General features: G+C 42.6%; 1 protein-coding gene across 1 annotated transcript in view; it reads right to left on the minus strand.

Annotated features, from left to right (window-relative positions):
• Nucleotides 1-27,936, minus strand: part of LOC102011258 (mitogen-activated protein kinase kinase kinase MLT) — a gene marked incomplete in the record, with an annotated part of 162,859 nt that overhangs the window by 15,714 nt on the left and 119,209 nt on the right. Inside the window, 5 exon segments of the mRNA XM_013518751.1 lie at nucleotides 15,117-15,209; nucleotides 16,526-16,588; nucleotides 19,853-19,992; nucleotides 20,088-20,118; nucleotides 21,845-21,889. Of these exon segments, the coding sequence (XP_013374205.1) occupies nucleotides 15,117-15,209; nucleotides 16,526-16,588; nucleotides 19,853-19,992; nucleotides 20,088-20,118; nucleotides 21,845-21,889 (372 nt within the window).

Genomic DNA, 27,936 nt, shown 5'->3' on the forward strand with positions numbered 1-27,936 from the left:
ATCATGTACACGTACAAATTTCCTATGATGACTATGATCAATATGCATATCTACATTGTAACAATAAACTTAATTTTTAAAAAAGCCTCAGGAGGAATTACAGGTCCAAGCAGGGCTCACTGCTGAGGGGAGCAACCCTCTTTGCCCAGACATTTTCACAAGATGGAGCGCCCATTAGTGAAGGAGAAAGTTTATTCAGGACAATGAAAGCCAAGCTCTTGCCTAATGTGAGTCAAATCAGGTACTAAGAATTGACAAACATCTTAGTATTTCCTTGTTTTGGAGCCACTGCTACCCAGACAGCCTGGGCAGAACAGGGACCAGTGTTATGAAGGCTCTTCTCTGAAATAGTGAGAGCCTTCTGAAGGCAGTGGCTGAATACAAAGCCTCAATAGAGACAAGCTCCTTTTGCCTGTCTAGTTTGGGAATTATTTAGTCAACAACATTCAGAAAACTTTGAGCTACGTGGAAATTCAGGGACTCCCCCTGTTTTGCTCCTGGCTCGTAGTCCAAGTGCTCCTCCTTGACCTCATGCTCCATGTCAGAGCCCCACCAAGCACTGTCAGAGGAGCTCTGTGTTAAGAAGGGCATCACAGGGGGTGTGCTGGGTGCATATTTATGGATTGCTTACTGTGCTGTAGGCATGCTGCTGGGTACTTACAGTATGCTATTTTACTTGGTATTCATAACCCTGCAAATCGGTCTACTTTTCCTATAGATGAGGCTCATACAGAGTAAGGAACTTTCTTTTTCCTGTGGTTTCATGGTCAATAGGTGGTGGCAGTGGGATGGTGATGGCACAGGCTGCCTGCCTCCAGAACTGAGGGAGATACTAACGGGGAAGGCAATATGAGAGGGTGGCTGGGCTGGACTCTCTAGATGGTTTTGCCACGCTCCATACATGGATTGAACCGCTGACAATAGCTAGGAGGGGGAGGGATCAGAGAAGACTTTGTAAATACAACCAAAAAAATCAGCACATCATGGATCCTCCTTGCAGCAACCACTTCCTGCTCAACTCTGACTTGGGAAAACACTGATCCAAATAAAAGGCTTATAGACTTTTTACTTTATCTGATCTTTATCTATACCAATCCCTTGGTACTAGGGATTGAACCCAGGGTTTCACTCATGCTAGGCAAGGACTCTACCAGCCCTTTAAAAATTTTATTTTGAGACAGGGTCTCACTAAATTGCTGAGGCTGGCCTTGAATTCAGCTTGCAATCCTCCTGCCTCAGTCTTCTAACTAGCTGGGATTACGGATGTGTACCACCATGCCAATGCCCAGTTTAGACTTTTTTTGCAGTACTAGAGATTGAACTCATGACCTTCTCATTGAGATATATCCCCAGCTCATTATTTTTTGTTCTGAGACAGGGTCTCACTAAGTTGCCCAGGATGGGTTTGAACTTGTGATCCTCTTGCCTCAGTCTCTCAGACAGCTGGCATTATAGGTGTCTACTACCATGCCTGGTACAGTTTAGATCTTTTTCGTTATTATTGTTTTAAATTCTCCTTTTCTGTTATCTGAAAGAAAGCCTTTTAATGGAAGCATAAAAGATAGTAGATACTGGAACAATAAAACTATTATCAAGGAAGTTATAAGACAAAGGGGCATTATTCATTTCATGAAAAAATAGGTCCTGGTTTTTACAAAGCCGCATGAGAAAGAAAGAGTATATAATATTCATCTAAAGCATTAATTTAATTTGCCAATCCCTTCATATAACTCAAAAGAAATTTTCAGTGCCTCTATGATGTCACTGTTGCCTGGTTAAGTAATCTACAAATAAAGTAATGGAATTCCTTAAATTCTGCAAAAGTTCAAATTAATCTAAGCATTTTTGGCAGTTTTATTGCCTAATGAGTCATAAGCTGTCTATGAGGATTGTCTACAACTACTAGAATTTGTCTATAGTCACTGAATTCCACAGAGCGTACATCTACATGCTGAAAGCCATGCAACAAGTTCTTAACCAATGGATCACTGAACAGATTTTCATAACAGATAGAATAAATGGAATCATCAATAGCACCACTAAAAGCAGCAACTCTATATATTTATGTGAGTAATCCAGGTCTTTAATTGCACTGCATTTTGGCAGTGACATGGACCAGGTAGTGAGACTAAGGTCACTGATTTAAAAACCATTCACTTTTATCAGGGTGAGCTGGTACTGACTTGGGCTTGATATGAGTGCTACAAGTGTGACTAGTATTTAAGAGTAACCGTTATGACTTGTATCTAGATGTTCCCCCAAGGTCTCATGCACTCATAGGTGAGTTTCAAAGGTGGCTGGACCAAGCATGTGATACTATGATTCAGGGTTTCATGTTGGGACTAAGGGTGCCCCACCCTGGCCATGGGTGACACCAATCAATATGTTTACAGCTTAGATGGAAGATAAAGGGACAGAAAGATGGCAGCTGTTTCTGTCTGCTGTTGCTGCTACTTTGCTGCTTTGCTGCCTTCTGCCTGCCATGAACTATTTCTGCACTGGGATGTCCCCTTGCTATGCCAGCCTGCCTTGGATCCAGCTGACTATGGACTGAAACCTCTATGACCTGTGAGCTGAAAAAAACCTTTCCTCATTTAACTGTGGGTGTCAGGCATTTTGTCTCAGCAACAAGAAAAGTAACTAAGACAGTAACTTTTGATGGCTGTAGACAACTCTCAATTCCAGCAGGCAAAAGTCAAAAGCAGTCACCTCTGAATTCTGAGATTCCATAGGGCCTTAAGAACTCCTTTTTCAAAACCATCTCACCCCTGGTGGCCTGAAATGTCTTCACTAGTCACTCAACTGGTTGAAGATATTGATGATTCCCATGCAAATGGAAACAATTCAGAAAAAGATCAAATCTTAAGCCATTACTGTAGGAACCTAGGTGGAAGGGCAAGGTGGAGATCACAAGTTGAAAGTCCTATTCAACTGGGTTTGACTCTTAGTTTTTCCCATTTCGCCCCAATCACAGCCAACATATGTAACCATCTGAACGTAGTGCTCTTCACTCACAAACGGGTTATCGTACTGTGTGACAATTAAATGAAATAATATAAATGCAATGCCCAGCATGTGTCAGAACCAAATCAAGAGCTCAAAAGGTATAGTTATTATTGTTTCAACTATGGCCACCAACAGAGCTCCAATTAGTTTACTGTAGTAGCTGGCCTGTCACCTAGCAGTGATAGAAGAGAAGAGGACAAAGGGCCAAGGAGCTTTGAGAAGTAGGAAGGTGCAAAGCGTGGTACAGACCAGGGATCATGCTGGAGAAGGCAGACTGCGCCAAGCCTCTCTCTGGGGCAGGAGCCTAGGGACCCAAGGGTACAGAGTAGCTCTGGGACCAGGAAATGACCAGTGTTGAAAAAAGTTGCAACATGTCAATGACTGGTTCTAGGAAAATAAATAGAAGGAAGAGATTTATATCTTCTGACATACATTGATCATATAGCATGAATTCTGCTCATCTCTGGTTCACTAGACCCTAATGCACCCCTACTAATAAGAACCATCCAATGTCTGGAGATGCAGGGGCTATTAAATGTGACTGACTGTCACTGAGCCTTATCTTAGCCAAAGAAATAGAAGCACGGAGAGATGTGTGACTTGACAGAGATCACATAAGTACTAAGTGTGGGGCAAGTTGACATTTGAACCAATGTTGTCTTGTGGTGCTATGAAGAGTACATTTCTTGTGTTAGTCACCTTTTTTTTTCCACTGTGATCAATATTTGAGATGATCAACTTTTTTTTTTTTTTTTTGGGTACCGGGAATCAAACTCAGGACCTTGCACTTGCCAGGCAGGCACTTATGCCACTGAGTTATATCCCCAGCGAGATGATCAACTTCTAAAGAGAAAAGCTGGGGCTGGGGATTTAGCTCAGCAGCAAAGCACCTGCCTGGCAAGCGCAAGGTCGTGAGTTTGATACCTGGTACCGGAAGAAAAACAAACGAACAAAAAAAAAAAAACACAAACAAAACAAAAATGAAGAGAAAAGTTTTACTTTGGCATGTAGTTCTGGAGGTTTTGGTCCTTGACTGACTGGCCCTCTTACATTTGGGTCTGTGGTGAGGTAGCATATATAGCCAGAAGGTGTGGTGGGTCAAAACTGTTCCCTTTATGGTCATGGCATTAGAAAGGGAGAAACCCAGGTCCTACAGTCCCCTTCGAGGGATGCCCCCAAAGACCTGGAGACTACTATTATGCCCCACCTCTTGAAGTTTCCACCATCTTCCACCCAGTCAGCTCTTGTCTTGGTGCAGATGCAAAATTAAGGAAGACGGGTCTTCACTACCCTGGGATTTTAGTTTATACCTGCATTCCTGTCTCTGTTGGTCAGCTTTCCCATCACTGGACACAGTCCTCAACACCCACAACTTAAAGGAAGAGAAGTTTAGTTTCGCTCATTGTTTCAGTTCATGGTTGACTGGTGGTTCTAACGCAGAAGGTGGAAGGGTGTGATGGAGCAAAGAGGCTTAGTTCACGGTGTCCGGCAAGCAGAGCAGGGGAAGAGTAGCAGAATGGAAGGGACAAGGGACCAGACATAGACCTCACCCCCTGCCTCCATGGCCCACACAGATACACTTAGAAGTGAGCTCTAGCAATCTCCAGGGCAGATCCCAAGGCCAATTAGGTTGAAACTCCACCCTAACAGCCACACCATCCAAGAGGACATTCACACAGTTCAAACAATTTTGTTGATGCACCTTCCAAAGGGAATGACAACTATTAATCCAACCCTGGGCCAGGAGCACAGCAGGGCTCTGGGAAGCGGGAAGTGTCTCTGCTAGTCTTTAGATGAGAAAAAATAGTTACTGAAACTTTCCATTAGTTAGGAAATCTGACTCAACATAAATCTGTAAGAACCAAATGGAATTTTGTTGGAGAGAGGAAAATTTTTGCATTTGAAATGATAAAAAATAGGACAACTCTCACGGGTACCTAGGATGGGCACATTTCTCAGGGCAGCTGTTGAAATACCTGGATAATTTTAGGAGAGAATGTATGGATAACGGAGGACAAGAAAGCCTTCCCAGTGAAATGCTTCAGGATTGCTGGTAATGTGAAAAATTTTCTGAATTAAGACTACTGGCCAAGTAAAACAGAATCTCTTACCCTGTGAAGATAAATCCCAAACAATACTCTGTTAATGCTAAAATAAGTTATTTCTTGGTGGGACTCACTATTACATATTTTGCAAGCCACTGAAAATCCTTTGGAGTTCTACGGTGGTACAACTGATGCCAAACAAACATAGTTTGGATCTGGCATAGCCCCCAGAGGCTCATGTATTGAAAGCTTGATCTCCAATGCCCCCATGGTAGGGCTTTTAGGAAGTGATTGGATCATGAGGACTCTAATCTTATCAGTGCATTAAAATATTGATACTTTCACAGCTGAATGGGCTATGGGAGGTGATAGAAACTGAAGGAGATGAGACTTAGTTGAGGGGAATAGGTCCTTGGGGGATGTCCTTGGGGACTACATCATGACCCCAACACCTTCCTGTTTATTTGTCTCTGTTTCCTGGTCACCACAAGGTGAACAGTCTCCTTCCCAACAAGCTTCCATAACCATGACGTTCTCCCTCACCTCAGACCCATGTCAGTGGAGCCAACTGACCATGAACTGAAACCTCTGAAACCGTGAATCAAAATAAAGCTTTCCTCCAGTAAGCTGATTTTCTCAGGTGTTTGGTCACAAAACTGACTGCTACAACAGACATCCCTTCTCCCTCCTGAAAAAGAGGAAGAAAGGAATGAAAAGAGAAGAGAATATAAAGAAATAATCAAGATAGAGGTACATTTTCCAAATAGAAAAAAATGACTGAAAATACCACCAAAAGTTCAACTTTAAAATTCTGGGCAATTTGGAGACATAATCTCTCCATATATATTACTCTACAAAATTTAATTAGAATTAGCAACACTGTAGATAAACCTTTTACAAAATCTAAGTCTAAGATCATTCAGGATACTCCAGGAGGAAACTGATCTCAAAATTAAGATTTCAGGCTTTTATAGATCACATTTACCTAAACATTACACATACTTCAATTTTTTAAATGTACTTTCTAATTGAGGTATAACTTACATCTAATAAATTGCACAGATCTGAAGTGTATGGTTCACTAAATTTTTGACAAACGCATATAGTGTATAACCAACAAAACAATCAAGATATTTCCAGTACCCCTGCAAGTTCCCTCATGCCCTTTCCCAGGCAGGCCTCTTCACAGGCAGAGGCACCCACCATTCTGATTTCTATCACCACAGATTAAATTTCACAGTGTGCATCTGTATACACCTGGCATAATGTGTTTGAGATTTTTCTATGTTGTTTAATTCTCACTCTTGTGAGCTATATAGAGCACTGCCCCTATTTTACAGGTGAGGACACCAAGGCTGAGAAAACTGAGGAAGTATGTGACAAGGTCTGTCAGCCTCCTGGGACTGGAGTTCAAATTCTGGCCACATCGAGTCTAATCCTAGAGACACACTGGTTTGCAAAGTCCCCACCCACCCTCTCCTCTTCCCACATGAATGGGAAAAAAGCAAAACCACCCAAGAAGGTTGCAGCGGAAAAAAAGCCTTTATGGAGGAAATATTTCAAAATATGTAAGAGAGTGGTTGGACTCAACTTTTTAAGATTCAAGAGGAGGGAAGGAAAGATAACAGTCCTAGCAAGTGACTGACTGTTGCGAAATGTAAGAAGTAATGGCAGATAAAATAAAAATACGCTAAAATATTGGTCATGCTGGTATTGAGTAGTGAGATGTTGATGACTTAGGCCTCGAAGGCTTCTTTGCATGCGTTGCTATTATCCAGCTCAGCTGCCGAAGCCCGCTGTGTTCAAGGCAGGAGAGTGGAGCATCCTATGATGGCACCTGGGTTATTTATCATTAAGCATAACCTCGCTACACTATATTTTATTATGCTGCCTTTAAAAGGAAGATAATACAAGTATGGTTAATTTGCTTCTCTTCTTCATCTATACAGTGTCACGACCCACCACATCTTTGTCCCATGAGATTTGTTTTTCAGCCCCAAAGAAATCCACAAGAAACTCTCCCTAAAAATTCCATTAATAACCTCTTTCAGCGCGTATAGGTTGCAGGGTCTGGAACTAAGAATGTTTTAATCTCTTCAGCAAAACAATGTCTCATAATGATGTACAGGACTATTGCTGCACTGATGAAGAATCATACATAATTCAGCACCTTTCACTTTGGCACCACTGCGATATCCTCATTAGCCGTGGCTCACAGTGTCTGTCAGATGGTGTCCATGCGAACGCAGGCATTATATTGTCTTTGAGATGTGCAGCTGCTTCCATGACACTGCCAGTATATAAAAACATGACGCCAGTTTGTTTTATTTAGTGCTAAACCTTCCAGTTTGTAAAAACAAGGCTGACACAGAGCCTGACATGAGGCAGTGAAAATAATTAGCTCTCATTTTCTCAGCCTCCTATTTCCTTCTCCCTGCTGTGTTCTCTTTCCACTAAACCACCACATGTCAGTCGAAATGGGAGGCAATTAGTGGGCTCATTTCAGTCCCCACAACTGTGCTGAAAAGAAAGTATTTATGATGGCACAATGAACAGCTGAAAGATTAAATAACATTTGCCTTTTGAAAAGAAAATGACTTCTAGCTAAATGGGCAATTTTTGATTATTCTCAAACAAGCTTAGAGTAGTTGGTTTTTAAAATACAAGAAAGGAAAATGAGTCATTTTTAGGTGAAAGAATCAAATAAAACTTGACACAGTAATGCAAATAACTGATGTTTTATTGCAAAATATGTAAATGCGTTATACCCTTAACAATGGCTCGAGTCTAAGGTCAGGGCAGATTGGTGCCAAGTAGACACCAGTGGAGATAAGGTTGTTACACTGCCTTTTTGGGGGGTTGTTATTGGAGTTATGTATGAAAAGGGGACGTTAGGGATGATGTTAAAATAATGTGAAACAAATCAAGTGAGTCACACTTTCATAGGATGCACTGCACACTCAACTATCTAAAATGGTGCAGGTATTAGGTGACATGTTTGGAAAGGGTTTTGTTTTTTAGATGTATTTTAAGTTAGGAGGTATTAGGTTTTGATCGTGTAAAAAAAGCATAGTAAGTCTTGCTACTGATTTTTGAATAATTAAGACTACTCTTAAGGGTTTCTTAACAAATATAGAAGGTGATCTGGCTTACCTAAGTGGTGATTAATAAATATATATATATATATATTTTTTTAGTTTGTTTTTCTTCCGGTACCAGGAATCGAACTCACAACCTTGCACTTGCCAGGCAGGTGCTGTGCTGCTGAGCTAAATCCCCAGCCCCTAATAAATATTTTTATACGGAAAAATTTGCTATAAACAAACTTTTATCCAGGACCTTCAAAACAGCTGTTCTACCTGCAAAGTTCTTCCCCTGCCTCCATGACTCTAAAGAAATGTGATTTGTGAAGTACTAACCTACGTAGTAGGCACTGTTTACCAGTTGAGCTATTCTCAGTCCAAATCCAGATGCCCAGGATTGATACTGTTGTCATCAGTCCTTGACTTTCCAACAGACTGCTTCTAATTTTACTTCAAATAACCTGTCCCTTCTCTAGTTGGTTATTCTCAAGACCTAATTTTTGGTTGAGAAAACACAAGTCACTGTGAGTACTGAGGTCTTCACTCTGCAGAACTTAGTGATTCTCAGAGGCTTTTGAAAACCCACTTCTAAAAGCACAGATTTCCTCTATTGATAGGGACACCTGCACCTGTCATCATGGGGTTACCAACCAGGACGGTTTCAATAGTTTTTAAAGAACAGCCGCAGATTTAAAATTTATTTCTGTGCCTCCATAAGTGTATTTTTACTCTGTACAAACTTGAATACTACTTTTCCTGATTCATATAATGTGATAAGTGTGAGCAAATGGTGACCCAAGGAGACCTAAGCCAACAACAGGCTCATTAGGAGACCAGAGCTTGCTTTGAACTAACTGCTCGCAGTATAGTCGGAAACCAGCAATAGTGTGTTTATCACTTATTGAGGCCAATGTTTTCTCGTGAGTGGTACACTGCTATTTTTGAAAGATTTCATAATCTCTTTAAGAAGACTAAGAGTAATCCAGTAGTCTGCTGCAGTCAGCATTCACAGCCTATTGCTCACAGCTCTTCCCTTCTTCAAGTTTAGTGACATTGGATTGGAAACTTTAAATCAGTTAGGGTGGGAATATTTACACCACAGGAATCTGCAAATGCTTCAAATCAGGGCTATTTTCTCTAGCTTCCAGATATCCCTTGGCATGCATGTATATCCACATGGGTGTTAACCTATCAGCAAGCAAGCACTAAGCACCTTGCCCAGTTCTGCTCTAGCACTATAGGCGGCTGTACAACCCTATACATGGAAGGGTATATTGCCACATTCTATGTTTAGAAGTCAGCAGCAAAGTTATGCAACTGTAAAATTTTTGTCTGTGTTTGCTTTGTTATTGTCAATTAATAAAGCCTGTGTTTCTCTTGTTCAAGAGACCACTTTATGGAGGTATGATTGACCTATGAAAAGCTGGAAGTATTTCATGTAAACAATAAGTAACATGTTGTGAAGCTATCACCACAACCCATGGCATTAACATTTCTACCACCCCAAAGCTTCTTCCTGGTCTTTTATGTTATTTTTGTGATAAGAACACTTAATATAAGATCTGCCTTCTTTCTTTTTTTTGGTACTGGGAATCAAACTCAGGACCTTGTGTTTGCTAGGCAGGCACTTGTGCCACTGAGCTATATCCCCAGCCCCAAGATCTGCCTTTTTAGCAAATGTTTAAGAATTCAACACAGCATTATTTGTTATAGGCACTATACTGTAGAGTGGATCTCTAGGACTTATTCATGTCATGCAGCCAAAACTTCGTACATGACTACTACCTCCCTGTTCCATCCTCCCTAACACTTTTTTTTTTTTTTTTTTTTAAAATAAAACCCTACCACTGAAAGCTTACAGACTTAGGCACACAAACACATTTGTGTATACGTATCCTGCCTCCCTCATGCCTGATCATAGTAAGTGAACTTCCTTACACTGATTTTTAAATAAATATAACTCACATCAAAGTAAAGAAAAGCTTTGCTTTTAGCTGTTCTGAAATTTACAAAAGGTATTGGCTTTATATTTCCTTACAAAATCTTTTCCTTTTGTGCCCTGTTATTTTACTCATGTTTATCTATCCATTTACAAAAATTACACAATAGGAAAGAAAGCCCTATTTGACAGTTTCTGATATTTATAGTGCTCTGAGAAAGGGCCTGGAGATTCAATTAAGTTTATTAAATGCAACATTTTACAAGCAATCTAATAAAGACCTGAAAGCACAGTACAAATGAGGAGCATTTGTAAAAAGCAGCATTTTTAACCTACGATGTGAGAAGACCAAAGAAGCAGAACCATTGATTGAATTTCTTCCCATCTTGGGCGAGCAGGAGTTGGGGCCAGATGCTAACAAGGACAAGGCAGGACAGGGAGAAGGGCAGGAGGGAGATTCCACAGAGGGGACTCTGAGGGGCTCTGTCAGTTGTTTGCACTTCTTCAAAATGTTCCTCTCATTTTCTCTTCTTGGTTCTCTTGAGCTCTCAAAACACTTCTTGAAGGGAAATGAAGTGAGATCCATTTGGAAGGGGTAGTCTAAGACAGGAAGTGGATTCCCATTAAAAGGTCCAGTGATCAGGGTGTTGGGAGACCTGGGGTGTTGTTCCCCTTGCTCCTCCTCTCACCCAGGTCTCCTACCTAGGGCGGGCAATCACTTCAGACCTGCAGGCCCTTGGCTTCAATCAGGCTTCTTTTGTTGCATCAGAAGGGAGAGGAATAAGGATTCAGGAGACAAAGTCTAGCTGTTCATCACTCATGAACAATGGGCGACTCTCAAATACAGTGGTTCCTTCCTGGCTCTGCTTTTGAATTTTTATGACACGAAGTCTCAAAAAGATCTTGGTGAGAAAACTGCTGGGTGATTTGATAGTTTATCCCTTGGCAATTTGAGAATCAATATTCCTGACTGGTGAGCTGATAAGAGATATAATAATAAACTCTATGCAGCTGAATATTTCAATAAAAAAGGGTGGTTGCCACCCTGGGGAGTGTGTGAAGGTGCTTGAGATTTCAGAAGCTCTTCTCTTTTGTGCAAAGTCAAAGGCTTTAGAATACAAGCACAAGGCAGTTTCCATACAAAACAAATTGCAGTAAAGTAGTATTAACTTCCCCAAATAAATTGATTACCCATGCACATACTTTGGGGGATGGGGGTACTTTCCAGAAAGAGGTGGGTAAGCCTGTGGACTCTCGGCAAGAGCTTCACCTCACTGCCCCGATTTCCTCATGAGGAGGTTAACTGAGGTATGATACTCCTCATTACGTTGAATTATAACAACGGCATGAAAAAAAGTTTGCAAACTGCTTTCTGCAGTGTCTTTGGCCAGAAGATGAGGAAATAATAATTATCTCAGGCATTTTCTGCCCCACACATGGTAAACATGGGGTGGAGAAAGACCCAACTTCTGCTACTTTGTCATAACTTGCAGCCTGCCTCGGCATACAATATTATTTAAATGATTAACTCACTTTACTGTGTAGAAATGGATCAATCAAATAAGTGGGTAAAACTCACTGTCACTTACTAATTAATTAATTAATTAAACTTTTCTTGGTGGTCTTGGGGCTGGAACTCAGGGCCTCAGACATGCTAGTCAAGTGCTCTACTACCTCACTATACCCCTAGCCCATCATTTATTAACTGATTTGATGCTCAAGTTTGTGGTTTAATCTTTTTTTTTTTTTTTTTTTGCCCTGCCAGGTTGCTTTTATTTATTTTTTGTTTGTTTGTTTGTTTTTCGTTTTTTGTTTTTCCGGTACCAGGAATCGAACTCAAGACCTCGCGCTTGCCAGGCAGGCGCTGTGCCACTGAGCTAAATCTCCAGCCCCCAGGTTGCTTTTAAAAGGGAAATGAAAAGGGCATTCTGGGAGAATGGTTGTAACCTGTATCATTTGGAATATGGTCAGGTCCTGGCTTTCTGCAGGGGTGCAGCTATCCAGACTAAGCTCCTGGGCAAGGTGTCACTGCAGTGACCCCTGTAGAAGGCACAGGCTCTCAAATGCAGATGGCTTCCAAGGTTCTGCAAATCAGCCTCATTTTGTGCCACAAACCATCTTGTAGAATGAAGTTAAGAATTTAATTCAAGGGCCAGGGATATAGCTCAGCAGCACAGTGCCTGCCTGGCAAGTACAAGGACTTGAATTCAATTTCTGGTACAAAAAATAAATTTAATTCAAATTCTGAGAACAAAGGGTTGGCTAGATCTTACAACAAAGGAGCTTTCTTCTCTATATTTGTGTATAAAGTCATATTGTTATTATTTACTTTTGGTAGTTTTAAAGTTACTGAAATGACCTACCTTTTTTGGTTTTTTTTTTGGCGGGGGAGCAGTACTGGGAATTGAGTCCAAGGTGTTGGCATTCACACTGAGCTACATCCCCAGCCCTTTTTTACAGACAGGGTCTTGCTAAGTTGCCCAGGCTAGCCTCAAACTTGTGATCTTCCTGCCTTAGTGCCCCAGAGTCCTGGGATCACAGGTGTGTGTCACTATCCCTGGGTAAGCATACCAATTTTAAAGGATATTAGCTGGAGGTCTTTATGGAAGGCAAAGGGAAAATGTAGCAAGTCTTTGTCATATGCTATTCCCAGCAGCTCTAATTAGAACACACCTCTCGTTTTACTTGAGAAGCAAAAGGTGAAATCAAGTGTCGTTGATCTGCAAACTTAGATTTGGGGAGGACTTCCAAAGCTCCAGCTTTCTCCTGCAAGGCTTGACCTAGTCATGGGTTGGGGAGGACAAAACACTTTGCCCATACTAAAAACCTTCAGCACCATCCTGGCTCCTGATGAGGTCTGATCGGTGTGTCTCAGGATGCACAGCACTTTGCAGCATTGCTGTAGCCTCAGTTTCTTATCATTTCTGATCTGCTCGTCTTTCTCACACTAGCATGGCTCCTTCCCAATGCATCTTCCCTCGTCTGTGCTTCTGACAGACTAAAAAAAATCTAATCCCATCTATTCTCTCCTCAAAACCCTTCAAACTCCTTAGTTTAATACATAATTCTGATTCTGGTCACCAGCCTCCCTCTGCAGTCTTAGTGATCAACACGCTACAAAGTTTTTCCAGAGGGAGGATGCTTGAGTTGTGCGGTCCCATACAGATCAGCTCAGGAGGAGCTCCGGGGTTTACATGGCTCCCTGAGAGTGAGCACTTGCACACACTGTTTCTTTTGCCTTCACCATCCTCTCCCTACCCAATTTACTCTATTGAATTTCAAATTTGAGCTTAAGCATCACTTCTAACAGAAACGTTTCAAGACCTTCCCATCTGCAGAGGTACATCCAGCGTGTGCCCCAGAACGATGTGCATGGTGTAAAAACTCATCACTTTGCACTGTAACCATTCACGGATCTTGTGTATCTCTCCCAATAAGCTCTGGGCTCTTTCCGAGCCAGGTCTGTACTTTTTAACTCTGAATCCTGAGCATGTAGCATACAGCCAGGCACACAGCAGTGAATGAATGGATGAAATTATCACTCTGGATGAGACAGCAGAATGTCAAAAGTTGTGGCAGCTTTGGGCTTGCGGATGATCCACAAAATCTACGTGGTTATGGTAAATACACACCACTGTATTTTGTCTCAAATATCACTGATAGCTTTTGTTTCTTACTAAAATATATATTTTTCAGCTTTCCATATTAATGTCATTTTCTTCAATAACTGAAAATATTTTTCTGTTTGAAACCTCTCCATAAGCCTCAAAGAAATTCTTCTCTCTCTTCATCATTTATAGGCCATAAAAAGGTTTAAATAAAGAGAATTCATAACTTAAGAAGTTGAAGATACTAAAGAAGGCAAAGGGAACCATGCAATCTGCCTATCACTGGATGGATTTGGGGTGCCCAGAGCTACACAGTCCCAGCATTAGAAGGCCCTTTGATGATGCTGAAGAGAGAGGAACTTACTCCGCAGTCCCCTTTCTGTGTCTGCTTCTAACAACCGCAATGACAGACAGCGATCTATCCACAGAGGGAAGAGGGAAGTGTGCACACACAGGAAGTCTGGATTCAGAGCTGCTTTCTTTCAACCAAGCACTGCGTTCAACAGAAGCATCAACACACCTGCGGCGATGCAGGCCCGGCCCTCCCTGTCAGGTGTCTGGAAAGGGCATCTTTTAAACCCCAGGTGAAACTCAACTTTCACAACAACTTCCCAGCTTTTGTAAGCACTGGTTCCCAGGAATGGCCTGGGCCAAAGCATCCTTTTCTTCACCAGTGGCCAGTGGGTCAGCTAAGTCTGCCTCAGGCCCAGCAGCAACCAGTGATGGTTGTATCTGTGAGATCCCATGGCTCCTCAGAGGAAAGGCACAAGGAACGCAGTAGTTAAGGGCTTAGGTTCTGGGGCCAGAGAGTCAATTACCTTCTCAGAGCCTTAGTTTCCGCACTTGGAAATTAGCATTTACATTTCAGTACTGCATGTCTGGTACAGAACAAGTAGTCAATAAGAAGTTATCATTATTATGATCTATTTATGGTAGCCTAGACTAACACAAGCCTATTAAAATTCCAGCTCACATGGTACCCAGGCAAATAGCTTTTCCTAGACTCTAAAAATGACGAAAAGTGAAAGTGTGAGTGAATAACTGGTGATATGTCCCGCCACCCTGCTCAGAGCTGGTAAGTTGGGCCTCGGTATCACCTGGAGTTCCATTCGCAGTGCCATTTTATTCTCGGTATCCTAAGATTGAGGCCCTTAAGAAACAGGAAGCAGGAAGCTGGTGTCTGCCGCTCCCCTCCCTGTGAGTTACCTCGAGAGCCTGGGTGGCCTCTTCACTGACCAAGCAAATGAGATTCCCACACTGGGTTACAGGGGCAGCAGGCAGCCTGTCACCTAAATTCTGTTTCACAAAGTCGGTAAGTGTACTCAGAATCACTTAACTGGGTGGTTGAGGGTAGTGTACAAAACCATGGAGTCCCAGGAGAACAAAAGAGTAAATTACACGGAAAATCACCCGAAGTATCTGAAATGTGATTTACCTGTGGGCCAGTTCCTGGTTTCAAGTGAAAACCAAAAACAAGTTCAAGGTTCACAATTTTTTCCTCATTTTCTTCAGGTTCACCTCCTGAGTCCTGGAACAGAAAACCATGCACTATTTATTGTAGATAGTGTTTTTACTTTGAGTCTTTGTGTAAATCGGGTGGTTTCTTTTAAAATCCACATTTGCTGTTGGTTATTTTGGATAAAGCTACAAGTTATAATTTCTTAAAGCAAGAAAAATGATAAATTAAGGCTTTGAGAACCTTGCCAAATGATTTAACTCATACACTTCAGGCTGAATGTCACTGTCATGTTTTCCACAATGCATCTTACATCACTCAGGTTTATCCTAGAAAAGCACTTCGTACCTGGAGATGCACTATGATATTTCAATTTGAGAGTTTTAAGACATCTGAGATAGCAATAAGCTATTCCCAAAGAGAATTCTGCAACTCCCAGAGCACACGTGGCTGGAAAGGGCTCGCAGATAGAAAACCACGCTTACTACTGTATGAGTAGGCGGGTATTTTGTTTGGTTAGTGCTGGATAGCAAACTTGACCTCACAGATGCTAGACAAGTGCTCTACCACTAAGCTACATTCCCCAGCCCCTAGTGGCCTATGTATTAATTGCAAGTATATGCTGATTTTATGCCATATACTTTGAGATTATATTTAGAATAGTATGTTAAATACAATAGTCCCTTCTTATGGATGACTTTGCTTTCCATGGTTTCAATTACTTGCCAGTCAGTTGTGATCTGTAAATATAAAATGGAAAATTCCAGAGATAAACAATTCATAACTTTTAAATAACTTTTATTATAACTGTTCTATTTTACTATTGGTTATTGTTGTTAATCTCTTAACTGTGCCTAGCTTACAAATTAAGCTTTGTTATAGATATGTGTATATAGGGAAAAGATCATTTGTAGGGTTTGGCACTAACCTCAGTTTCAGCACCCACGGGGGTGCTGGAATGTATCCCCCACAGATAAGGGGAGACTACTGAATAAATTATGTCATTCAAACCACAGACCTCCCACTTCCCAATGCAGGTGATAACCCAGAGCTCAAGTGTGCAAATTCCTTCAGAGACACATCAGAGGAAGATGTCTAGAGCCAGGTGGAAGGCCTGAGGGCCTCACCTACACTGTTGCCATTTACACCTCCTAGCCACTGGTGCGAGATGCATTCTTCTTATCATGAATGCACTGTTATATTTTAACATGTGGGAAACAAGTCCGTTCAACTTGGACACATCCTAGTCTTCAAAGGGACTTTTATTGGCTAGATATGATTAAATTCCACTTCAAACAAGTTTCTGACATTGGCAAATTTAGGTGTGGATGTGGCAGGTGCACATGTCAATAAAAGAAGCATACTTTCAGAAAGGGAAGAAACGTTACCTTAATTAGCGGCGGGAAGTGGAACAAGTTTAGGTAATCATGGGTTAGTTTCTCAATGGCTGACTGTAAAAAAATCATCACATTATTAATGACTCAGTACTAGCAAGAGAAGACTAAAGTTACTGGGTACGTATAAAAGTATTCTTCATTTACATGGTTCATACGATATATTGGGGATGTTAATATCCACTACTCATTGAACATATACCTGAGTGTCCAAAGTGGTATAGGTAGTTTGTAATTATTTAAAGGACCAGGAAGATATTTAACCTTAGACTAAACAATACACTCTTCAAACACCGGCAGAGGGATAGGTTAATGTTGTAGCCACTAGTGTTCTAGAACCCAGTGTATGGAAGGCAGGTGTCACTCTAAGCGGGAAAGCACACCAACGGCAGGGAAAGAATGCCGGAGACTTTCAGGAAGGCTGAGTCTCGCTGAAGGGGTTGGTGTGCGGGAGGGGCTTCCCTGTGGTGTTGTCCAGCACTCTCCCAGTGAAACACAAGCCATCTTACAGGAGAGGAGGACAATTTAAAGTGTGAGATTTTTGGTACTCATCAGATATTAAGAACTATCATGGAGAGAACAAAAAGGGTCAATCTTGGAAAATTAGATGCATCTTTTTTTTGCCTGAAGCCAGATGAAACTGTTGACACTGACAATGCGATGACCACTTACTGGGTGTTCAGTCTTTCTCCTTCCACCTGGCTCCTCCACACAAGGGCTTGTAGGCCCCGGGGAGAGGGAGCCGCAGCCAGGCTTACGGGGAGGAACAACCGTGTAGCAAAGGATGGCGGATCTGCCGCTCCACTGCTCCATTTTCCAGTTCTATCATCTACCGTTAGGTTGAGGCTCTTTGAGAAGGTGCACAATGAAGCAGCAGAGGATGAAGAACGCGCATGCGCGTGTGCGTGTGCAGGGGACACTCCTGACAAGTACCGGGAGGGCTCCTCTTGACTGGCAGTGCACATGGGGCCCCACCTCCAAGGCCCAGCTGGAAGCATTATGCACCCTAATTGCCCGAGAACACACACAGGGCTTTCTAGAGCAGGCCTCCGTGATCTTTCCCCTGCATCTCTCCCTCCTGCAGGAGTTTGGCAGAAATACCCATGCTCCCCTGAGTTTAACCAGCAGCCTGGCTGTGGCGGCGAGGTGGCAGGCCGATAGGGACCCCTCTGTGTACTACGTGACAAGCAGACTCACAAGGAGCTTGTGGCAGCCTTTGCCCCCTAGCAATGCTGGTCATCCCCTTCCTCTGGAACTCAGGCCAGACCCCCTGGGTCATGGGTTTGGTCAGGCGGCCCAAATGTTGTTTCCTACCTGGCATTTTCTCAGCGCACATTTCCTGGCTTTTCTGCAGCATGGCACCTTTTGAATCCCTGTCTCTGTCTTACAGCTTTCTCCCCTGGCCTCCGTACTGCTGCTCTCTCCTCTTCTCTCACCCCTGGACGCGTACTCCCCTCTTCCTCTTCTCTCTGCTGCCCGGGCTCCTCTGACCTTTCTGAAGGTACACTGCCCATCACAGACGGCAGCGTCCCAGCGGAAGAGGACTGGTCTTGATCAGGGGTGCCATCCTTTTTATTACTATTATTTCTAAATGGGGTGAAATTCACGTAACACAAAAGTAACTACTTTAACACTGCACCCCAGCGGCACTTAGGACTTTCAACAGTGTCATGTAACTATTCCCACTAAAACATGCCCCCAAATATTTCCGGCACCCCCAAAGGGGACTCTGTATGCATTCCGCAGCCACTCCCCCATTCCCTTCTGTCACTGTGTGGCTTCACCTACTCTGGGCATTTCATATAAACGGAAGGCAAATGTGCTTGGCTTGTCTGGCTTCCTTTCAGCAAACCTCGTGTTTCAAGGTTCACCCCCGGGGCAGCATGTGTCCCTGTCACTGCACCTGCCTTGCCACCTGCAAACTTCCTCTTGGCCTCCTCTCTCACCTGCGGCCTCCTCCCCTGCTCCCTGTCGAATTCTTGCAATGTGAGCCGGGCCTTAATACTCTTATAACTTCCTAACTGGTCTTTCAAAATCCAGTCTCTTCTCTCTAATTCACTTTAAAAATTCTAGGTGCAACGTTTAAACACACCAATTCTTAGTGCTGTCCAGCTCTGGTCAAATTCCAGACTTCCGGCCTGCAGGTGGAAGCAGCTGGGACAGGACCCTGTTTTCCTGCCGCTCTAGCTGTGGTGAAATCTGCTCCTTGCCCCTGCTTCCATCAGAGCCTCCTAATGACACAGTAACGCTCTGTTCCTCTCCACTCTCCTCCGTTTCTCTTAACTGCTTATTCCTTCCTTTCCAAACTCTGTCCTTTCTTCAAGATCCAGTTCTCCAGTCCACGAGGTTTCCCCTTTCCATCTCCCAAGTGGATTCTGAATTGCCCTTTTCTTCCAACTACCTGTGGGAAATTGTAGGCATGAGTGCTGTGTCTTCTCTGGGATATAAATTCCTTAAGGGAAGGATGGTCCTTTGAAGCGTCACAGCCCAGTCTTGCAATTAGTATGTACTCATGAATTTACTGAGCAATAAATAGTAAGTTTGGAATCTGGAGGAGCATGCTGCTTACCCCAGCCAAGTCAAGGAGTATTTCAAATAATCACTTATGGTTTGGTGAGGTATCACAGCTGGCCTCCCTCCTGCCCTAACTGCTGCTTAAGGCATGCTCGTCCTTTTTCAAAGAGAGTAGAAGGAAGAGAAGTTGACAGCATCTTATTTGGCATCTGTGTCAAAAAGGGTAAGACTGACAAAGTTTCCCTTCTGGAACTCAGAAGTTTCTTTATACTGAAGAAAATAACTTTTCCCACTGTAGCCCATTTATACCAATATAGCTCTCCAGGACGGATGTGCCAACACAGAGGTTGAGATTAAACTCTTTGCCAGTGTTTGGGGTGTCTGTTTACACAAGTGTGATCGCTCATCTTGTAGGAAGGAAAAGGTCCTGCCTTCTGTCTTGGAGATGGTCTCTGGTGATTCAGTGCCAAGCCATTATCCAAAGGACACTGAGGGACTGTCAAGAAGTTTCTCACTGGGCTCTGGGGGCTATGGAATGAGGTGAATGGGTTCTCCTTGCACTTTAATGGGATTTCTCTAGAAAAACCAGGGTAAGTGGCTTTAACTGAGGTAAGGAAATTAGGTGACACATTGCTACAGCCTTTGTGAAGGTTTGGCTTTGGATAGGAAGCTGGTTTTTGTTTTTTGTTTAAAATTATTTTTCCTGTGTACATCCCTCCATCTACCTTACTGGGGAAGGGACTGCTTGTGGAGCAAACCACACCGCAGGTACTCAGCAAAGACACAGTACACTGAAGGATACCCTACCTTAAAATGAATGATATGTCCTTTGGAGACAATGCCCATGTCTTTCAAGTCTTCTTCATCCAGAAGCAGCAGCCGCTTGCCCGTGATGTTGTTCTCCTTAAATAGGCTTGCATAGCTGCTCATCTCCACCGAGGAGTCACCTGGGGGGATAAGGAGAAGGCAGAAGGAAGTGAGACTCCGCCACACCCCCAACAAAGTTAACTCCATGGGTAAGAACGTAACTTATGCCACTTGCCTTTTCTGACGAGCTGCTGAACCCAAAAATACTGTGAAGAGAGCACATACATGGTTTGGAGGACTGACATGTAGTGGACATTCTTAAAAGTAAAACAGTTTTCAGTATGTCACATGTCTGTAATTCCTAGCTCAGCCACAAAGGGAAGGTGAAAGGTTTTCTGTTTATAGTTTTAAACTTAAGCTTTCAAACTGCAGCTATTTCTTCCTTTGGAGGCCATGGACAGTTGAAGGGTTTCTCTGGGGGATAGTTTAAAATCTTTTCAAGAGGGTCCTTACAGTGATTTTCCCCAAGTGCCAGTGGTCCCTGGATCACCCAGGGGCAGCGGTTTCAGGAACTATGTAACAGGGACTACAAAGCAGTGGACAGAGAATGAGTTCCCTGTTCCAGGCCTGTCTGGTCACGACACAGCCACATGGGCTGGACAAGTCTAAGCATGGGGCTTCCTGTGTAGTTGGACCCAGTGACCCTTAGTCTTGGATTTCGTTTGGTGCCTTCTCATAGTGGCCTCCATGCTGGGTGACACCACATAGACAGGAAGCCAGATTCAGCCCCTCTCTCTGGGGAGCCCTTGACCCTGGGGTTTTATTGAAATACCCTGGAAGCCACTCCACCTCAGAACAAAAACTAAAAGTAACTATTAGAACTCAGTGATTTTAAAACAATTTCTTTTCAAAGGAGTCAACTTTTTGGCAGGGGATAAAGGGATTGTGTGCAGGCCTGGGAATAAAGGGGAGCTTAAGTCCTCTTTCCATGGTAGGCAGGGCTGGCAGGAAGGTTGGGATTACTGGGGATCAGTGAATGGGAAGAAACAGGCAACTGGTGCCGGGTTTCTCACACTGCAGAAGCCAAAGAGGTTTTCCACCACAAGAGTACAAAGGGCAGAGAGGGGAATGCCCTGGCTCACAGACCCAGTTGAGTTAAATAAACCAACCTTCTGAAGAGTTTCTAGTAGTGAGTCTGTTCCCTGGGGTGGGACCCGTCCCTGCTAAGCTAGTGTTCCTTCTTGTTTTTTTCTTTATTTAATTATACCCTTGAGTTTCTAAATTGGATCTGGACAGGCATAAGTCCCTGTGGTCTCTGACCAGGAATTCTCATGCCTGTTTTATCACTTAGAAAACAGTCATGGAAATGTAACAGGCTAAGGGGGAACACTGTTCTTCAAGGTAGAGGATGGAGTGTAAGACTTTTTTTGAACTCCAGTATCTGCCCACATCTTCCTAGCCAAATGGAACTCCTCTGGCTACGGAGGGAGAGGATGTCTGGGAGCAGTGTGTCCACTCCTCCTGCGAGAGGCTTAAGGACAGCTGTCATGCTGTGATGATGCTGTCATGCTGTGAGCAGGCCTAAGTGGAAGGCCACAGCGTGCCGGGCAGCCCCAGACCAGATTTTTCTTCACCATGGCTCAGTCCCTGCCTGGGTTTTTAGGGAAGTTTAAGATCAATTTATTTTTCAAGTTTGTTCATTTGGTTTCCTGGGTCATTTGGTTTTGTTATTGCTGGTTTGTTGTTTTTTTTTTTTTTTTACTGTATTTTGGAGTATTTCTACAGTCCATAGGAAGGTGGGATCCTCTTACAAGCCTGGAGGAGATACCTGCATTGCTGTTGAGCTTGCAATCATTACTGACACCAGAAAATAATGGAATTTGCCACCTTCTGCTAGTTAGACCCAAATCCTTCTACAGGCACTTTAAACTTGTAGACAAATGTCTGAAATACCTGCCCAGGCCCAAGGAGGCATCAACAGAAGCAGCTTACCACATCGTCTTCAGTCCATGCACTAATCTCAAAGGAAGGCAGCAGCTGCGTGGGAAATATGAATGAAATGAAAAAAAGAGTACTATTATCCTTATCTTTTTGGCTTATCCTCTGGGGTCCCTCAGCTCTCAAGTGCTGCTCTGGCTTGCTTCCTCCTGCAGGTCTGAAGAATGGGAAAGAATTTCCCTGACTCTAGGATGTTCTCAGTGCTCCAAGGATTTTGACTCCAGAAGCCAATAACGCACAGCTATTGTACTTTGTGAGCTGTTCCAGGCTGGACTTTGCACAACTTGGTATATTCTTCTCTTGGTCCTCGGCACACCAGGAATGGTCTTACATCCCGTAATAGGGCTGTGGCAGTCAGGGAATTTCTGACATTAACCGGGTGCCAGAGCTTTCTTCAGAATTCTCAGCCCATAATATGAGGTTCGTTTATCAGTGAAAATTCCAAACCAACCATTTGGTAACCAGATGATTTGTTATACCTCTTTCCACAGGGGGATTTCTAAGTGTCTAAATCTCTCAATTCCATTTTATTCGCAAAACCAAGCTTGGGGACCCATGGAGGAAGGACGACACATGGAACTGGAACTGTCTTAAGAAACCCAGGTGTAGCCACCCTAATGCAGCCTAAATCACCTCCCTGCCAGGTGCACTAGCAGGAATGCAGCCTGTGTGGAGCACTCAGCCCGCACCATCTTCACAGCCAAAGAGCTTCTCACTTCAGCGGACACTCATGGCCACAGGCTAAATGATACACGCTTACAATACTGGAAAAAGACTGTGTGTTCCATGGCTGAAATTAGTCTGGTAGAGTCATTCGCTTTGACTAGCCTTTTAAATTGCTAAAATGTCCTGGTCACTTATAACATGTTAAAAGTTATCACCCAATCTCTGTTACCAGTGATGGTTTTTGGTGAGTGACTTGAAAAAGAAGGTGAATTCGGTTGCTTTTACTATTAATGTAATGATCAGAGGGTGGCTGAGTTAATCTGTACAATCTGTAAGTATTTATTTTGTACTCACATGCTCAAAATTCTACTAGGAAAGGTACAGCCCCTTCAAGGAGATTTTAGTAAAACTGAGGGTGAAACGGGTGTGGATTATACATGTGGAAGTCCAAGACAGCCTTCCTCATGGTTTATTCAGTGTCTCGCATAAGCTACCCGGTATGTTTTTGTTGAATCATTTTATAGAATGAAAAAGTCAAAGGATACATGTATGAAAATGCCAACTTCTCTAGCAAAGAGTTCAGTGGGTACGGGTATACGAAGCCCGATGTGTTCACAAAGTGTTCCTTAGGGGCTGGGGATTTAGCTCAGCGGCACAGCACCTGCCTGGCAAGCGCAAGGTCGTGAGTTCGGTTCCCGGTACCAGAGAAAAACAAAAACAAAAACAAAAAAAAACAACAAAGTGTTCCTTAACAGGGCACGGAGATGTGGAAGGCATAGGGGCTTGAGCTGGGTACTACAGGGCTAGGAGGAGAGAGGTGATTCCAGGCAAAGGGAAGCAACAAGGCAAAACACTGGCAATGGTGGGAGAAGGAAGGTGAGGAAGAGGGTGGATGTGGCATGTTAACCTAATTGGAGGACAGGATGCAGTGAGCTCACGTTGGAGGAAGAAGGGAAAATGCAGCAGACTTGGGGATGGAGTCTCTAGTTTTTTAAATATTCTGCTAGTTAATATAGATGTGTAGAGTTTGAGTAATATAGTCAAGTTGCAGGGATATAAAGCATATGCTTAAATCATTACCATTCTATGAATGCTCTGCTATCCCATGTGCCTTTCAGGATCGCCCCCTCCTCCTCTGAAACACCTGAGGTATATAGGAATCGTCCAGCCACGCACCTGCTTTAACAATGTGGCAAGGAGAAAAGGCTTGAGGAATTGAAGCTAAAGCTGAACTGGATGAGAGAAAATACATGACAAGTTTTATTTCCTCATAGGGCAGATGGATACAGCTGCAGAAACGTGTCACTCCCTTCTCCCATCACAGGCAAAAATATGAAACGAGGAACTTTTTGATTAGTTCAAGAAACACCAGACTGCATTACAGAAATATTTCCCTGCATCAAGGCTGGCTTTTACAGGAAATGGGGTGTGTATGGTGTTTTGATTTTTATATGATTTCCAAATGTTGTGCTAAACAAAATTCAGAAACAAGTATTTCTCGAATAGAATAAAGGCTGCAAATGAAACCAACATCCTTGGCTTTCATGTCAAAAGAAGAGAAGAGTTCTTGCACTCTGCAGATGGGTCATGGACATGACACTCAGAGAAAGACACTGGACTCAATCTGATATTCACTCCTGCAGAATTCTCTGCGTGGTGCTTATAAAGATCAGTGAGAAGAAGGCTGGAGCCAGGCACCGCGGAAGACGGTTTGGATTTGGCAAGACAGGGAAAAGAGTTAATGATCTCCAGCCACACAGTGGCTTACCATTTCTTTTATGTTTCTGTGCCTTGTTAACATATCACTGTATCTGTTGTAGGATGAGTTCTAAGCCTTTCTGTCTTTCTTTGGGGATAAAAAAAAAATCTCTCATGACTGCCCCATCACTTTACAAATTCGTTATTTACACTCCAACTGACTTCAGGAAAGAAAAGGTAACACTCATGTGTATGTGTGTGACAAGGATTCCTTCAGAGGATGTTGCAGGTTCAGTCTAACAAAGATTTTATATACACAGCAACACATAACAAAGGGATTTACTGTCAAAACGTTTATTGCAAAATGGAGTCTTAGAACAAAAGAAAGCAAAGAAAAGTTCACATCAAAATGAAATGTATGACACCAACTTGGATTTCTGAATACATTGTGGACTCTGTGCTGGAATATCAAATTCCAACATGAAGTTAGTAGCTGAGTAGTCTTACCACACAAGAGTAAAATTCAATCTTCCATACAAACATTATACATGATACTTGGCATAGGACTTGCTCAGAATAACATTGCAATAGAATAACTGAGAGGTTTTTGTTTAAAAAAAAATAAAGTGATAAGGCCATCTATTCAAAGCTCACACCCAAAGAATACAAATATTTTCTATTATTTAACACAAAACTTTAAAAGTGCAAAAGCAATATGTGCAGTGTATTATATCTGATATTAAAAAGATACACTGTTCTGCACACAATATAAAAGAATTAAGGTAGGTGCCTGAAATTCTAGTTCTGAAGTAAATAATCACATGCCAGAAAGCTCCCCCAAAGCAAAGGAGTGCGTATAAACTCAGGGTCTCAGAAAACATGGCCACTGCCCAGTTTCCCGACAAACACTCGTCTGTCATAGAAATGCTGCATCTAATGCTATTAGGCTGTGCTAGAGTTAGAACAGAGCGGAGTCTGTCTGGCGATGTTCAAAATCTTAAAAACAGTTTTACTCAAATGCATCAAAAGGTGCCTGATTATAGAAAATTTATGCTCTATCATATATGCGGTATGGTGAGATACTAGTTTTACACAAAGCTGCAACAAATACAGTGTAATGAAATTTTTTAAAAAGGATATTAATATTTAACTCAGACCAAGTTTTAAAGCTGTCTTTCATAAAACTCTTACCACTCTAATGAAAAATTAAGTTATATACATATAACACCTTACTAAGAGAAGTCATTTTGGAGCTCTCTTAAACCCTCACCCAAACCCCCAAATTGTTTTATTTTGGTGGGGATCAAGTTTAGATACCCTGAGCTGGCATTAAAGTCTAACAAAGCCACTGCATGTTTAAAAGACTCACTGGCTAAAGATCCAGGCCGCAATATTTCCAAAGCATCAAAACTTGTGTGCTATGTGCCTCCACCCTCGTCTCATTGGCTCTTTACATAAAGTGTTAAAATGTGGTTTTACTTTAATAAGACAACTGTTAGCAGAGGGGGCTTTTAAATTAACCTGACTGCTCTGTAGAACTGTAGCTACCTCAGTGTGGTTTTCTCTTTTCATGCATTGTGGAATCATCGGAGATGACTGGAGAGTGACACCCCCCTACAAAGTGAATTTGGCTACTTCACAAAGCAGTCAGCGGCACTCTTAAGGGAGAAGAAGCTATTTTTCCACAACTGGTGACTTGAGATAAAGGCATACACTTACAAAACTCAGATTGTGCAGCTGTAGTTCTGCAAATGTATTTTGGTTTCGTTTTGGATGGGTAATTTTGTTTGGGGAAAAAAACAGAGGTGGAACTCCAGAACTTGCAGATGTAACGTCTCTCAGAGGGGAAGAGACAAGGTTAGTGGTACTTAGGATGGAATTCTTCACAAGGTGAGAATGTCCTTGCCATGCAAGATGTTAGGTCTTGGCTGTGGGCACTAAATGCTTCTCTGATCACTGTGGCTACTGAAAATGTGCCCCAGCACCCCCAAACACCCTTACGTGATGACACTATGCCGGTCGAGAAGCCCCAGGAGGGTGTCATCAAATTCTACACGCTCAACTTTCTGAGCAAAGGAAAAGGGATAAAGTGTGGTAGTTTCAATTGTTTGACTCATAATGATTACCACAATTTGGCATTTCAATCCTCATTTTGAATCTAAATTTCTCAGTGTCTCTTAACTCTTCTCTTTTGAAATGGACATTTTTGTAAGACAAGTAATTGTAACTAAATCTAACACTGATAATTTGCAGTCTGAAAAAATAATGTGTAAAGTGAATCAGAAACTGCACAATGAATGTCATCATTAGAAATTCTGCACATGGCTAATGGACTTTTTTAAAATTAATAAAATTAATAGAATCTGAAGTCTTCTAAACAGTCTTCATAGAGTGAGAATATAAAATTCTGTTTGTGTGATTTGGATTTCAGAGATATTTTAAAGTTTTTTCAAATTACTACAAGGACACTGGTCTGGAAGAGAAAGTAAAACAGCCAATGCCAAGCACCAGAATTCCGGGTAGCAAACAAGCACAGGCTCCTCACTGGGGCCAACTCTGCTGTACCCTAGATCCTTGTGGCTTTTTCAAGGCAGAATGTTGAGCTACGAACATTTTTGGAATATTGGTGAGGAAAACAGTAGCAATTAAAAGATGAGGGAACTCTTACCTCAGTAATGGTACACCTAGGTCTGAGTAAAGAGCTCTGTAATTTCCTCTTTCAGCCCTATCTGTTTACTTTTAGTGCACCAAAACTTATACATAACTGTATGGGTTTAAATGTAAATATTAAGGTGTCCATTTTATTCTGGTTAAATGTTCTAAACCTATGCCTGATTACTCTTAAAGGAGAGGCAAGAATCACATTCTGACATAAAGTGCAAAGGTCCTGCCACCCACTGAGATCCTCTCACCTTCTCCAGCTTTGCTTCAGCGTGACCAGCAACGGGGCCTTTCTTGACCACACTAAAAACCTCCACACTCCCCTCCGGCCTTCTCTTCCTTTCTTGCTTCACAAGCACTTAGTGGACATTAACATATTATGTGATGCACTGTGTTGACTGCTGAACTCTCACTAACTTGTAAGCTCTAGCATGTAAGTCCGTGAGTGCAAAGATTTTCCTAGCTGTTCCTAGAACAGTATTAGCACAGAGAGGCGGCTCAGTGAATACCAGCTGAATGAATGACTTTAGCTTTGCCTGGAAGATGTGCAGGAGGCCTTAAAGCCCCGTGCTTTCTGCTTTCATCCTTAGAGCCCCTGGTCAGGCCTGCTAGGAAGTAGGGAGTGGAAGTCATTCCATCCACTCCTCTCCACCACTTTTCTGCTTGAGTGGCTGGCTGAGGTCAGGGAGTACTTCTGTCTGAGCACAGGCTGCCCGGGTATGTGCATACACATGCGGGTCTATGCATGCACAGACAGAGGAGTACAGCGGAACAACTATGAGGGGGACCCATCTTCTAGGACAAAGGTTTACAGGCTCCTTCTGTGCTTACTCAGCCTGTGGGTGGTGGCAGCCTGCAACACCTCACACCAGGTGCACCTGGCTGCGGCTCACAGGTTCCAAAGAGCAACTGGATTAAAATCTATTTGTACAGCTTACATCCTAATAATGTTTGTTTTATCTTTACTGGAAGCTTTATACTTTTAATTTCATTTTAGCCTAAGCAAGTATCACTTGAAATTGATAAGTTTAGTTTTCTAGAAGGGTATGGAAACCACTTAT

Source organism: Chinchilla lanigera, unplaced genomic scaffold, assembly GCF_000276665.1.
Source record: "Chinchilla lanigera isolate Chin_1 unplaced genomic scaffold, ChiLan1.0 scaffold00048, whole genome shotgun sequence".
NCBI lineage: Eukaryota > Metazoa > Chordata > Mammalia > Rodentia > Chinchillidae > Chinchilla > Chinchilla lanigera.